General features: G+C 52.2%; 1 protein-coding gene across 1 annotated transcript in view; it reads right to left on the bottom strand.

The window, feature by feature from the left end:
• The window catches only part of GRIK4 (glutamate ionotropic receptor kainate type subunit 4), a 363,476-nt gene that overhangs the window by 110,079 nt on the left and 239,605 nt on the right, over positions 1-13,792 (bottom strand). The window contains exons 10-11 of the mRNA XM_050759371.1: positions 5,861-6,013; positions 4,836-4,940 (exon numbers count right to left, since the gene is read on the bottom strand). Coding sequence (XP_050615328.1) covers positions 4,836-4,940; positions 5,861-6,013 — 258 coding nt within the window. The remainder of the gene's footprint in view (positions 1-4,835; positions 4,941-5,860; positions 6,014-13,792) is intronic.

The following is a 13,792-nucleotide window of genomic DNA, read 5'->3' as shown; positions in this document are numbered from 1 at the left end:
TGTAGAAGCTGCAGTTCACGAACACTCTTCTACTAGGACAGTATTTGTCAAAGGGTAGTCTGTGGACCACCTGCACTGTTATCATCTATCTTGGTGCTGGTTAAAATTATGCGGATTTCTGGAATATATCCTGTTTCACCAAACTGGACTTTATAGCTGTGAGGCCTGGGAGCGTTCAATTTTTATGAAGCACTCTCAGTCATTCTGGTGCACGTATATATTTGAGAAGCTTCGCCCTGCACTGCTCATGTGTGCCGCTGCCGAAGAAACTGCAGCCGCTATGGAGGATTCAGGGCACAATCCCTTGCTGGCCTGGGTCGGGGGCTGAAGGATGAGCCCTGGGGGCTGGGGCTGATGACGCTGTTTCTTAATAACTCAGGCAGTCCTCTGGCCTCGGGGCGAGCACAAGCCAGCCTGAGCAGCGGCTGCTGGAGCAGCAGAATAAAGATGAAGAGGCACTTGGAGCCTAATCAGCTGTCCTTCAAGTGGAGAGTGGGATCAGGGCTACCAGCCAGCTCTGCCACTGCAGGTGTCTCTTGATGGAGGGATGCTGGAAGTGGGCTCTTTCCCCGAAGCACTCACAAAGCAGGGCTGAGGTCTAAGGGGAGTGTTTCAAAGCCTGGGATCAGGCTTTCTATGGAGTGAGCATCATGTTCTCCTAACTGTTCCTCCACTGTTATCATCTCCACCCCCTTCTCCTGTCCCCTTTTTCTTTCTCCGCTTACCACTCCTGACACTATGTCACATATACATTTGTTTGCCCACTGCCTGTCCCCTACTAGAATACAGGCTCCACAAAAGCAGCCGCTTTCTTCGTCTTAAAAAACCTATACCTAGAAGAGAGTCTGGCACATAATAGGCACTCAACAAAGATGTCTTGAAAGAATGAATGAATATTCTTCACTTCACATCCCCCAAGCACATTGGGACTCAGAGAAAAGTGTGTCTGACAATTTCTCCACAGGCTGGCAGCTTCACCTATTCAGGTAATTAGAAGCCTGAGGGCACAATCTGAGTGTAATAACCCAAATTTGCACTTACGGTTTTCTATGTCAGGCTCCCTGGACCGACCGTGAGCACTCTCTCCATGCAAGGGCTGAATCTTTTTCAGCTTCGTTTCCCCCAGGCCCAGCATGGTACCTGATGCATAGTGTACGCTCAATATATGACTTGTTAGATGAATAAAATGGCCATTTTGTGAAACGCCATCCCCGTAGTTTCTGGCTGCCTACCTAACCCTGCTCCCATTTGAGAAATTATGCAAAGTGGTAGCTGTTATTGCTTACAGGCAATGCAACTCTGGCCCAGAGATACGAGGCCTTGCTGAGAGTCAGCAGCAGGACTCTGGGCTCCCCTCTGTCTGGGACTCTTTCCTTTTACTGCCTCGCCTTCCAAGAAGGGTGACCTGACCTCGGGACCCAGCATAATTAAGATCTCCTAGAAAGAACTCCACTGGACTTCTAAGGAGGGCTGATCGGAGCCTATCAGATGTGGGGACCCAGAAGCAGGAGGCAGATGTGACAGGGCCTCCGCGGGGTAGGGCTTCATTCGAATCACCTTGGGGGCCTGACGACTGCATCAGTTCCCAGGGCCTATCATAGGCCTCCCCAACTAGCCTCTTGTGAGGTAGAGTTTTAAAATCTGTGTTTTTAATGCATTTCCAAGGCGATTCTGATGCATAATTTGTTGTAATGGTTAAGGACTTAGACTTTAGAGGTAGATCTATTTGGGTCCAAAACCAGCTCTGTCATTACTGTTTGTTCAAGGATAAGTCACTCAGTTCCCCTGAGCCTCAGTTTCTTCAAGTATAAAACTGGGACTAATAAAAAGTATCTATTTTGTAGGGTTAAAAGAGAAAATATATATGACACACTTAACATGGTATAAGGCCCATGGCAAGAGCCTAATAAATGGAGGCTGCTATGATGATGACAATTGCAGTGGTAGTGATGATGATATTGGTGGTGGTGGTTGTGGTGATGACAGTAGTGGTGGTGGTGATGATGACAATGGTGGTTGTGATGATGATGCTGGTGGGGGTGGTGGTGGTGATGATGGTAGTGGTGATGGTAGTGGTGGTGATGATGGGGATAGTGGTGGTGATGATGATGACGGTGGTGTTGGTGGTGGTGGTGGCAGTGGTGGTGGTGCTGGTGGTGAGCATGTTGGCAGTGGTGGTGGTAGTGGTGATGGTGCTGGTGGTGGTGATCGTGGTGGTGGTGGTACTGATGGTGGTGGTGATGATGGTGGTGGTGACGGTAGTGGTGGTGATGGTGGTAGTGATGGTGATGGTGGTGGTGGGTGGTAATGGTGGTCGTGGTGGTGATGGTAGTGATGGTGGTGGTGCTGGTTATGGTAGTGATGGCGGTGGTGGTGATGGTGGTTGCTGTGTTGGTGGTGGTGGTGATGGTGGTGGTGGTGGTGATGATGGTGGGGTGGTGGTGTGATGGTACCAGTGCAGTGGTGGTGATGGTGGTGATGCTGGTGATGGTGATGGTGGTGGTGATGATGGTGGTGATGGTGGTGGTGTGATGGTACCGATGCAGTGGTGGTGATGGTGGTGATGGTGGTGGTGGTGGTGGTGATGGTGGTGACAGTGGTAGTGATGGTGGTGGTGATGGTGGTGGTAATGATGATGGTGGTGGTGATGGTAGTGATGGTGGTGGGGGTGGTGGTGGTGATGGTGGTGGTGGTGGTGGTGGTGGTGGTGGTGGTGGTGGTGAGGTGGTGGTGGTGGTGGTGATGGTGGTGTTGGTGGTGATGATGGCAGTAGTGATGGTGGTGGTGATGGTGGTGATGGTGGTGGTAGTGGTGATGGTAGTGGTGGTGATGATGGTGGTGGTAGTGGTATGACGGTACTGGTGCAGTGGTGGTGATGGTGATGATGGTGATGATGGTGGTGGTGATGGTGGTTGCAGTAGTGGTGGTGATGGTGGTGGTGGTGATGGTGATGATGGTGGTGATGGTGATGGTGGTGGTGATGAGGGTGCTGGTGGTGGTGGTGATGGTGGTGGCAGCGGTGGTGGTGGTGGCGATGGTGGTGATGGTGGTGGTGGTGGTGGTGGTGATGATGGTAGTGATGGTGGTGGTGATGGTGGTGGTGGTGGTGGTAGTGGTGATGGTAGTGGTGGTGATGATGGTGGTAGTAGTGGTAGTGGTATGACGGTACTGGTGCAGTGGTGGTGATGGTGATGATGGTGATGATGGTGGTGGTGATGGTGGTGGTGATGGTGGTTGCAGTAGTGGTGGTGATGGTGGTGGTGGTGATGGTGATGATGGTGGTGATGGTGATGGTGGTGGTGGTGATGGTGGTGGTGATGAGGGTGCTGGTGGTGGTGGTGATGGTGGTGGCAGCAGTGGTGGTGGTGGCGATGGTGGTGATGATGGTGATGATGGTGGTGGTGGTGGTGATGATGGTAGTGATGGTGGTGGTTTTGGTGGTGATGATGGTTGTAGTGATGGTAGTGGTAGTGGTGATGGTGGTGGTGATCGTTTGTGGTGGTGATGGTGGCAGTGGTGATGGTGGTGATGGTGGTGTTGGTAGTGGTGATGGTGGTGGTGGTGGTGGTGATGGTTGTGTGATGGTACTGGTGCAGTGGTGGTGATGGTGATGATGGTGGTGGTGGTGATGACGGTGGTGGTGGTGGTGATCGTTTGTGGTGGTGATGGTGGTGGTGGCGATGTGGTGGTGGTGGTGGTGATGGTGGTGGTGTTGATGATGGTGTTGGTGGTGGTGGTGATGGTGGTGGTGACGGTGATGGTGGTGGTGGCAGTGGTGGTGGCAATGGTGGTGATGGTGGTAGTGATGGTAGTGGTGATGGTGGTGTTGGTAGTGGTGATGGTAGTGGTGATTGTGGTGGTGATGGTGGTGGTGGTGGTGGTGGTGATAGTGGTGTTGGTAGTGGTGATGGTGGTGGTGGTGATGGTTGTGTGATGGTACTGGTGCAGTGGTGGTGATGGTGATGATGGTGGTGGTGGTGATGGTGGTGGTAGTGATGACAGTGGTGGTGGTGGTGGTGATCATTTGTGGTGGTGATGGTGGTCGTGATGGTGATGGTGTTGGTGGTAGTGGTGATGGTGGTGGTGGTGGTGGTGGTAATGATGGTGGTGGTAGTGGTGATGGCAGTGGTGGTGATCGTGGTGGTGGTGGTGGTGGTGATGGTGGTGGTAGTGATGGTGGTAGTGGTGGTGATGATGATCATGATGGTGGTGGTGGTGATGATGATGATGGTGGTGGTGGTGAAAAAGGGTAATGGTGGAGAATGAGCAAAGGAGTGGGGACCTGAAAGGAACTATGAAGGACAAGGCATCCCTGCAATGACGGAGCAGGCAGGGAGCGGCCAGGAGAGGGGCTGTGCCATTGGCATGGGGGTGGGAGTTGTGGGTTGGTCAGAGAAGGGCAGACAGGAGACACCCAGCCATGCACTCCAACACTGAAGGTTTCCTTGGCCCACATGAGATACAGTCTCTGCCTTGCCAGCAGGCTCCCTGGAGTCTAAATGGGCTCCAGGATTAGGGTCAGACTCAGGGAGTAAAATCCTCCCTGGGAATTCCTCCCTTACATGACACCCCCTTGCCTCCCCTTTCATCCCAGTTCTCTCCCTCTTGGTATTTTGCTGGGGGTGTAGTCCCTGAGCCACAGTGACTGATCTGGTGGCAGGAAGGGGGAGGCTGGTGCAGGCCAGGAGCCTCGCCCAGGATCCAACCTGCTGCTCTTGGGGATAACTGGGAGTAGGAGGCCATCCAAAACACCAAAGGCATCCATGAAATGGGCTGGGGTCAGAGAAGGGAACAGAGAGGAGGACCTGCCATCACCACGGCATAGCTGTGCTTACCTGCCGAAAACCATTCCTTGTGAACTGTAAGATTTTCAAGGCATAGTTGGACCTCTGGCCTTTGCTGTTGAATTCAATGTGGCCGGTAAGACCTTCCAATTCTACCTGTCCAAGAGAGAGTGAGTTACAGCACCAAACAGGCCCCAGGTTACACTTGCCCCCAAGCAAGATTTCTACACAGGGGCTATTTAAGGATGCCCTGAAGAGGCAAAGCAGTTAAGATCCTTCTCCTGCCCACCCACAGCCAAGGCATCTTGAGATGACAAATGTGATGTCTGCAGAGACAATTCAGACTTGGCTTGGCCTGGAGTAGGAGAAGAATGCTTCCCCAATAACGCCATACCAACTGCACAAACCAACCCAGTCATGGTGCTAACTTGAGCTCACATTCCTCTCGGCCCCTCCTCCAGACCCTTGGCTGTCCACAGCATTCATCCTCTCTGGGCAGGCGCTCACCCACCCCCAGGCCCACAGGAAGTCAGGATGACTCTCCACCTAACTCTAAATGCAAAGTGCGAGACATTGTGCTGCAGCAGGCTTCTCTGACAGAAGTCTTCTGTGTGGGGTAGAGATCCACATTCATCCACCAGAGGAGGCATGGCTGGGGAGGACAACAATGGGAAACCCAGCCAAGCTAGAAGTCTTGAGCCTGCAACTCCCACAGGGACGCCAGTCTCCATCAGCACCACCCTTTCCCAGCTGTGTGGAGCTTTGCTGAGAACACTGCTGAGCAGACAGGCCAGGTGCTAAGTCTGGAATTCAGGGGCCCATTAACAGCATAAGGCTCAAGGGCTGTTGCCTTCTGAACAAACTTCCATGGATTCTCAGTGGTTATTGGGGCTTAGGGAACAAATGTGGCTCATGATCCATTCAACTGGGGTCACTAGAGAACACTGATTTATCTGGGGCTGTAATAAAAGGCACGTTTTGGGGAAGCCTGGAGTTGAGGGACTATTGTACCTTGAACCACGTGTCCCACCCCACCAGCCTGGGCACGGCCCTGTAGGGCCTCAGCCGCTCCTCACCATGCGCAGGTAGTTCATGAGGCTGGTGCCGTGCTGCCAGATCTGGGCCGAGCCACAGGACAGGGGCTTCACGCCGATTTCCTGGCTCCGGTTCAGTTCCTGCACCGCAGTCACCACAGCATAGACAGCATCAAACAGCAGGGCCGAGGAGAGCTGGGAGAGGCCGGGAAGCAGGCAGAGGGAGGGAGTGATGGGTGTAGAGGAAGGAAGGGAGGGGAGGGAGAAAAGAAGAGGACGGAAGAAGAAAAGAGAAAGCAAAAGAAAGGGAAATAAGAGTGCATCTTCATCGCCCTTGGCCCATGTCCTGTCTCTGGGCCAGCTCTACTGCATCCAATAGTCAGGTACTCACCCAAGACACATAATAGTGGCAAAGGCTGCTCTGCGATTCAAGCCTTGAGCTGGCCCTTTGGGCCCCAAATGACTTCAAGTGTACCCTTTTTTCTCTGCTCCAGGGAAATAAGCAACTGCCATTGCTCCCAGGAATCCTCAAGAGGCGGGTAGGGCTGCTTATGTCAAGAAGAGAAAGGAACCTGGCCACTGCCCCCCATCTGCCCATTCTATAAGGCTCAGTTGAAGGTCACTTCCTCCTGCAAGACCCCACGATATTGTTTCTTCCTAAATGTGCCTCATATTAGTCCACTTTGTACTGTACAACTTGATGAGTAGGTATGAAGCACACGGTAAGTTCAAAGCCCAAAGATGAGTAGGAGCCTATTCCTGTGATTACAGCAGGATGGGGAAGGGAGGTACGAGGAGACAGGGCACGAATAAGGGGAACATGAGACAGAGTGTGGCAGGTCCACAAAGGTCTTGCCGGGGATGGGTTCCAAAGAGGGAAACATCTGGTTGGGCAATCGAGAAAGTCTTTCATGGAGGATGCTGCACTGGAACTGAGCACTGAAGGATGGGGAGTTGCTGGCAAGAGGGAAAGGCATTCCAGAGCATGGAACTGCAGGAACAAAGACTAGAAGGTGGAGAGTTGGACCATTCCTAGAGGGAGGGGAGGGGAGATAAGGGGTGGGGCTGGAGAAAGCAATCCATCAGACACGTGACAGGGGTCATGCCATGCAGGGCCTGAAAGTCAGGGAAGAGGTCAGCACAGTTGTGTGCCCACGTTTTCATCTTCCCTATTAAACTGCAAGCTTCTCAGGGTAGAGAACACACAGGACCTTAATCTCTACATTCTGCACAGCATCTCTTATGGGGCTTGTCATGTGACTGGCCCCCAAGACATCTGCTTGACTTGAGTTAACTTCTGGCTGAAATCTGCCCACTACCCAATAAATGGACACAATGTTCACAGCCTGTGGGGAGGGGAAAGCTGGGTATCTTGGTGGAGGTGGTAGGAGTGGAAAGACAGAAGCCACCTGTCCTTGAGGAGCTTGCAATCTAAGGAGATAATACTACACTATGTTAATGTATGCGGGGTCCCTGGCAATACAAACAAACAAACAAACAAACAAACAAACCCTAGTAAGTGCAATTCACTATATACTCAGTACTGTGCCAGGGCCCTGAGGGGGGCCAGGAAGGCAGGTGGAGGCCTCCTGGGAGGAGTGGTGTTACAGGGCTAGAAGTCCACACACAGTCCCATTACCAAGCAAGTTCCTTCACTGAAACCAGACATTCCATCACTGGCGACTCAACATTGCCCCTTCCAAGCCTCCTCTTTCAACTGATGGCATCCTTGTGAGGGTCCCACGGGAGACCCTGTGAGAGCAACATTCCATGGGACCGACTGCTTACAGCCTGCCTCTTTCCTAGCCAGCCCTGGGACACCGGCCCCTCCAAGGCTGGATGGAGGGATGCTGTCGCAGGGTTTTCAAGCTCCCCAGGCAGTGTAAGCAGTGTGAGATAGCGAGGTGTTGGGGAAAGACCTTGAAAGCATGAACACCAAACCCAGAGTCCAGATCCCAGCCCTACACTATGTGCTGAGTGATCCCAGGCACGTGAATCCCTCCAAGTAAGCAACAATTTCTGCATCTGTAAAAGAGAAGCAGCAGTCCCTGCCTCAGAAGTCTGTAAAAGTGCTCTGCAAACGGCCAGTGTCAGAAGATAGCATTCCTGAGGGCAGGGGCTGTGCTCTCAGCTCCAGACAGATGTCAGCAGGTGCTCAGGAAGCAGGTGTTGACTGAACTAAGCAAGGCTCCAGGGAGTGGTAAGGACAGGGGGCTACAGGCATGGTGGATGGCCTTATTTCCTACCCAGTTTTGCTACATGTTTGGCCAGGAGGCCTATGAGGGGAACTGGGTGAGCCAGCTCTGGATAATCTCTTTAAAAGGTAATTACAGAGCAAAACAGTCAACAAAGTTTGTCTAGTCCAGTCCAAGTTCACCTGCATCACAAAACCACCTGGCTGCTGTATGCTTTCTTCCTCCCTCTCCCTCTCTCCCTTCCTCTCTTGCTGCTTCTTCCCCTCCTTGCCTTGCTTCTTTGCTTTATTCCCACTTTTATTCAGCCACTACCATCTGGCAGGTACCATAGCTCAACACCTTCCCACTCTCCACAGAGACACTGGATCAGGCCACTGCCTTCGGCCTCCATCGAGTCTCCTGTATCCCCCTGCTCCAACTCCCCTCCTGTCTGTCCCTGGGTCCCGGAGCCTCCTGGAACCCAAAGACTAAGCAACAAAGGGCACCCAATTCTCACCATGGGGAACAGTGGACATCTCTGCAGTCCTGCTGAGCTAGGATGAGCTGGGCTGAGACGCCACACTCCCGAGTCCCTCCATCCATTGTCTTCCATTCTCTCTTATCTACCTCCCTGCTCTTCCCCTTTGCCCTCAGTTCCTTCTTCATTGGATTCACCCTGCATGGCAGCGAATGCTCCTTTGCAAGCCTACGACCGTCCTTGTCCTTCCATGTAACTCGCTTTCCCCTGAGCACATGTGGCTTTTTTATTAATGGGCCTCTCACGTGCCACAAACTAATGCTGCAGACTCCCTCTTTCTGGCTTAGACAAATTGAGGGGAAGTTAGCTGCCCCTACTGAAATCGGCTTCTAGATTCCTCTGTTTGGCTATTTAAATGATACTATAAACCAATTTCTGTCCCACCTTCTCCCTTGCCTCCCAGTTAATCTCATCATTCTCAGATTCCCAAAATTGCGGAGTGTTTGAGCTGGAAGGCATTCTAGAAAACAACTCATCCAGCCAGGCCCGGTGGCTCATGCCTGTAATCCCAACCCTTTGAGAGGCCAAGGCAGGGGGATCACTTTGAGGTCAGAGGTTCGAGACCACCCTTGCCAACATGGTGAAACCCCATCTCTAGTATAAATACAAAAATCAGGGGCCAGGCACAGTGGCTCACACGTGTAATTCCAGCACTTTGGGAGGCCGAGGCATGTGGATCATGAGATCAGGTGATCGAGACCATCCTGGCTAACATGGCGAAAACCCATCTCTACTAAAAATACAAGAAAATTAGCCGGGCGATGTGGCTGGCACCTGTGGTCACAGCTACTCGGGAGGCTGAGGCAGGAGAATGGCATGAACCCAGGAGGCGGAGCTTGCAGTAAGCCAAGATCATGCCACTGCACTCCAGCCTGGGCAACAGAGAGAGACTCTGTCTCAAAAAAAAAAAAAAAGAAAAAGAAAAAAAATCAGCCGTGTGTGGTTGTGCGCGCCTATAATCCCAGCTACTCGGGAGGCTGAGGCAGGAGAATCGCTTGAACCTGGGAGGTGGCGGCTGCAGTGAGCCAAGATTCACCACTGCACTCCAGCCTGGGCAACAGAGTGAGACTCCATCTCAGGAAAAAAAAAAAAAAAAAAAGTCGTCTGACTCTCTTCTTTTACGAATGAAGAAACTGAGGCACAAGACATTCTTCTCTTGCCCAAGGTCACAAAGCAAGGCCTGGAGGCCCGGCACCCCTTTGTCCAGCCTGGCTTCCTCCCCTCTCCACAGCACTGTCCTCCACCTCTGTCCCGCTGAGAAGCCCAGGCTGTCATTGCTCTATCAGATTTATTCTTATGCCTCATCTCCCAGGACAACTTTGGGCAATCTTTCATTGTCGCCTTCTCAGCAGCAGATGGGAGCGTGGGACTCTGGCGCCAGGGTGCGGGCAGGAAGGGGTGGTGGGCAGGCTTCTTGAATGCCCTGGGTTGGGGCCATCACCCAGTTTGCCTCCTGGCCAGACTGGCTGTTTGTCCTCACGTTAGCCCCTCAGTTAAGAGCCATTAGCCATTGGCTGCCTACCTAGCACCCATTCTCCCCTTCTTCCTCCCATTTTATTCAGGTATCCTTCCTTGTCCCAAGCTGCAAGGAGCTTCAGAGGAGGCTGAGCCAGCCCCAGGTCCCAGGGAATCCTGGGTGGTCCAAGGTCCCCAGGCCAATATGTGATTTGGGACTGTGTGAGTGACCCCATTGGAACAATGAGCCATGAACAGCGGCCTGGAAGGAGGGGCTTGCTTCTCAGGAAAGTTTCCTGTCTCCTAAGAGGACGCTCCTTCTCTCTCCTCTGGACATGTCTGTGTCTGGTTGGGATGCTTGGACTGCTGCAGCCAGCCCAGCTCCAGCCTGAGCATGAAGCTGGCACCAAGCAGGGACACAGCAGAGATGGAAAAGATTTGGTCTCCAACCTCATCACTCCGGAATCTTGCTAAGCCACGCAATAACACATTTCCGTTTTCCCACAAGGCATTTTAATACAGGGTTTCTGTTGCCGAGAGTACTCTGGTACCAAGGCCCTGGGGATCCCTTTCCTCGCAGAGGCATTGTTGCACGAGGCCCCAGAGTCTACGGGCCCCCTCCCCAGGTCCCCTCTTCCTCCGGTGAGGCTGTGTGCCGGTCCCCAAGAGACCCTCATCACGGTACAGTTGCAGAGAAAGCGCCACGCCGTTTCTCACATCCTCCCACCAAGCCCCCAGCTTGTTCCTGCTACATGGTTGCCACTATTCCCACTCCGTCTGGGACATGGTTTCCTTGGCTGATGCTCTCTTATTAGCGCATGATGTGGATGCTGAGAGATCCATGCATGCCTGTTGGCAATGTTCTTTGGCATCTCCAACTCCAAGGCCTTCAAGATTCTTCGAGTGCTTCTAGTACTAATGCCAGCTAGGGATGCTGGGCGCGGGGAGCAGGTGGAAGGAAAATCCTCAAGGTTCTGGTCTCCTCTCCATCTGTGCGTGGCCTTCAGAGGGGCGAAACCAGTGACGAGTCCCCCGTAGGCTCTGGGCTTTACGGTTCCTCTGTGTGGTTCAGCCTGGGCTGGTCAGAGCTGACCCCTTCTAAACCCCAAACGTCTTCTCTCCCAGTGCAGTCTCCTCGGGTTCCTCCACCCATCACCAGGCCACTCTCTTCTACAGGCTCCTGGCAATCTGCTCACACTTCTCACCTGGATCCTTCAAACTGCTCTGAGAATTCACTTCCCAACCCTTGTGCCTGCAGCTTTCTCCTCGCAGTCACCAATCTCCTGCCCTCACCCAATTTCTCCTCTGATGGTGTGCGAGCCTGTCATCTCTCTGCCTCATCAATTTTTCCATCTTGTTTCAGATCTCCATCCCAAAGCATCTTTCTCCCTCTCCTAATTGCTTTCTCCCTCCGCTATTACTTACTCATTTAGCTCTGGAAAGCATTTGGGGCTACAGTCAGGGAGAAGCAGTTTCTATTACAAAAGCCCTCCGGGCCTGGCGTGGTAGCTCATGCCTATAATCCCAGCACTTTGGGAGGCCGAGGCGGGTGGATCACGAGGTCAGGAGATTGAGATCATCCTGGCCAACATGGTGAAATCCCATTTCTACTAAAAATACAAAAAAAGCAGCCAGGTGTGGTGGCACGTGCCTGTAGTCCCAGATACTTGGGAGGCTGAGGCAGGAGAATTGCTTGAACCCAGGAGGCAGAGGTTGCAGTGAGCCGAGATCGTGCCACTGCACTCCAGCCTAGGCAACAAAGAGAGACTCCATCTCAAAAAAAAAAAAAAAAAAAAAAAAAAGAAAAGCCCTCCATCCATGTCTCCACTTCTGGGCCCACCAGGGGAAGGAGGCGCCCCCCTGCCTCGCTCCATTTCCACCCCTTCTCTGCTCTCTTATTCCATTTCCTTTTCCTCTCTGCCTTTCTGCGGCCTCCGCTCCTCATCTGTGTGTGCACGCCTCTTGGTTTTTGTCTCTGCTTCTCCTGTCCCTGTCTCTTCTAAATACTAAATCCCCCAAATGGCTCAGTCCTCATTTAAAATCCTCTCCTCTTCCTTGGCACCAAAACGTTGCTTGGCAATGAACCCTCGATTCTCTTGTTTTTATATTTTCATTTGGTTCTTCATTGTTATTTTCTTTTGAGCTGTTTGCAAATTGTTTAGGGGAATGCAAAGCTCTGTATAAATTAAGATGAATCAATTCTGACTCAGGGAGCTGTGGCTGAGTTCCTTCCCCCTCCCATGATATGAAAATAAGAATATCTCCTAAATACACACCTGTAACCCTCATCTCTCTCCACGCCCCAGATGACGGGATTCCCAGGATCCTCCCGGATGCCAATTTGTCTCTGAACTTCCGCAGCTTAAACTCTACCCCCCAATATAAAACCAGGACAGGAACCATTAAAATCTCATGGAATAGTTCTTACAATCTGGATTTTATTCAATGAAATAAACACTTAATTACAAACATCTGCTTTAGCCTAAATTCTAATTACTTAATCTAGCCATCTGTAATTTTAGTGATTTTCCAGGATTTTTGTTCTTTGCCGCGTGATTAATGGGAACGGCGTGTGAAGCTAGCGGGTGTGCGTCTCCATTTGCGACACCCCGTCTTCTGCTTGCATTGTCTCAGGCAGAAGCACGTTTGCAGCTCCTGTGGGCCACCTGGCAGGTATGGCTTAGGGGCGTGGACTGATCCAGAAGGTTAGGAATAGCGGGAGACACCTACCCAAGTCAGGAGAAAAAGGCAGTGGAGAGAAGAAAGTGCCAAGAGTGAAGAAAGAGCGGGGAACATCATGTGGAGAGAGAGAAACAGAAAGGAAGGTCTAGGGAGAAAAGGGTAAAGAAGGGGAGAAGAGGAAGAGAAAGAGAGAACGTCCCCACTGAGGCTGGAGCTGTAGCCTTTGTAGAACGCTCGATGGCGGGGACAGAACCAGACTGTTTTCCTGGAACCGACTCCCTCTCGCCTTCCAGCTCCCCAGAACATAAAAGAGCTGGGCTGTTTGTGCTGTGAATTTCTCAGCCTCCAAAGAGACAGGAAGAGGCACCACTTTTCAAAAGCTGGTTGCTAAAGTGAGAAGCCTTGAGAAAGGTGTGTTGCTACTGTTGCTGCCGTGAGCTTCCTTTCCACACGCTGAGATGAGAGTGTCTGGAATACTTTCCCTTCCCTCTCAGAGGCCACAGAGACAGTAGCTGGAAGGTTCTCCGGCACTGGGAGACAAATGTAGGTTCTACTCCAGGTTATATTGGAGTGCTGATCTCGGGGGACCCTTGATGTGCCATCCAGCACTTCCATGCCTCAGTTTCCCCACTTGTCCAAAAGGGCTACATGACCACTCTTAACTGTTACTAGGATGCCCTGAGGAGGAAAATAGGAGAAGGCGGGATAATTTCATGGGAAGGGCTACAGGAGTCTTCAGCTCTGTGCCCAGGTGAAACCCAGTGGGGTGGGCGCCCTGCTGTCCTCCGGAAGAAAGAACACTTGTCCATTTTATTGGCAAGAAAACCAAAGGGGCTTGGCTGAGAGAAAGCTGTCTAAAGTAGACGCAGAATCTGTGACCGGCACAAGGACCAGCTGTAGGCCTGAGGTCCACATAGATGCTCCTCGCACAGTCCCATGAGACAGCCTCGAGCCCGCGCAGCTCAGCCCATCTTTACTCTTATTCTCCACCAGCAGCACCAAGAGAGCCTCAGAGAACACCCCCACTCACTGAATACCCCCCAAGCATTCTTGCGGGGCATAAGATGCTGAGGCCTTCGGAAGTCTGACTTTGGACTGGGAAGGAGATAAACGAGGTCAGGGTTT

This window comes from Macaca thibetana, chromosome 14 (genome assembly GCF_024542745.1).
Source record: "Macaca thibetana thibetana isolate TM-01 chromosome 14, ASM2454274v1, whole genome shotgun sequence".
Taxonomy (NCBI): Eukaryota; Metazoa; Chordata; class Mammalia; order Primates; family Cercopithecidae; genus Macaca; species Macaca thibetana.
Note: the sequence above shows the minus strand (reverse complement) of the source record. Positions and strands in the feature narration are given on the sequence as shown.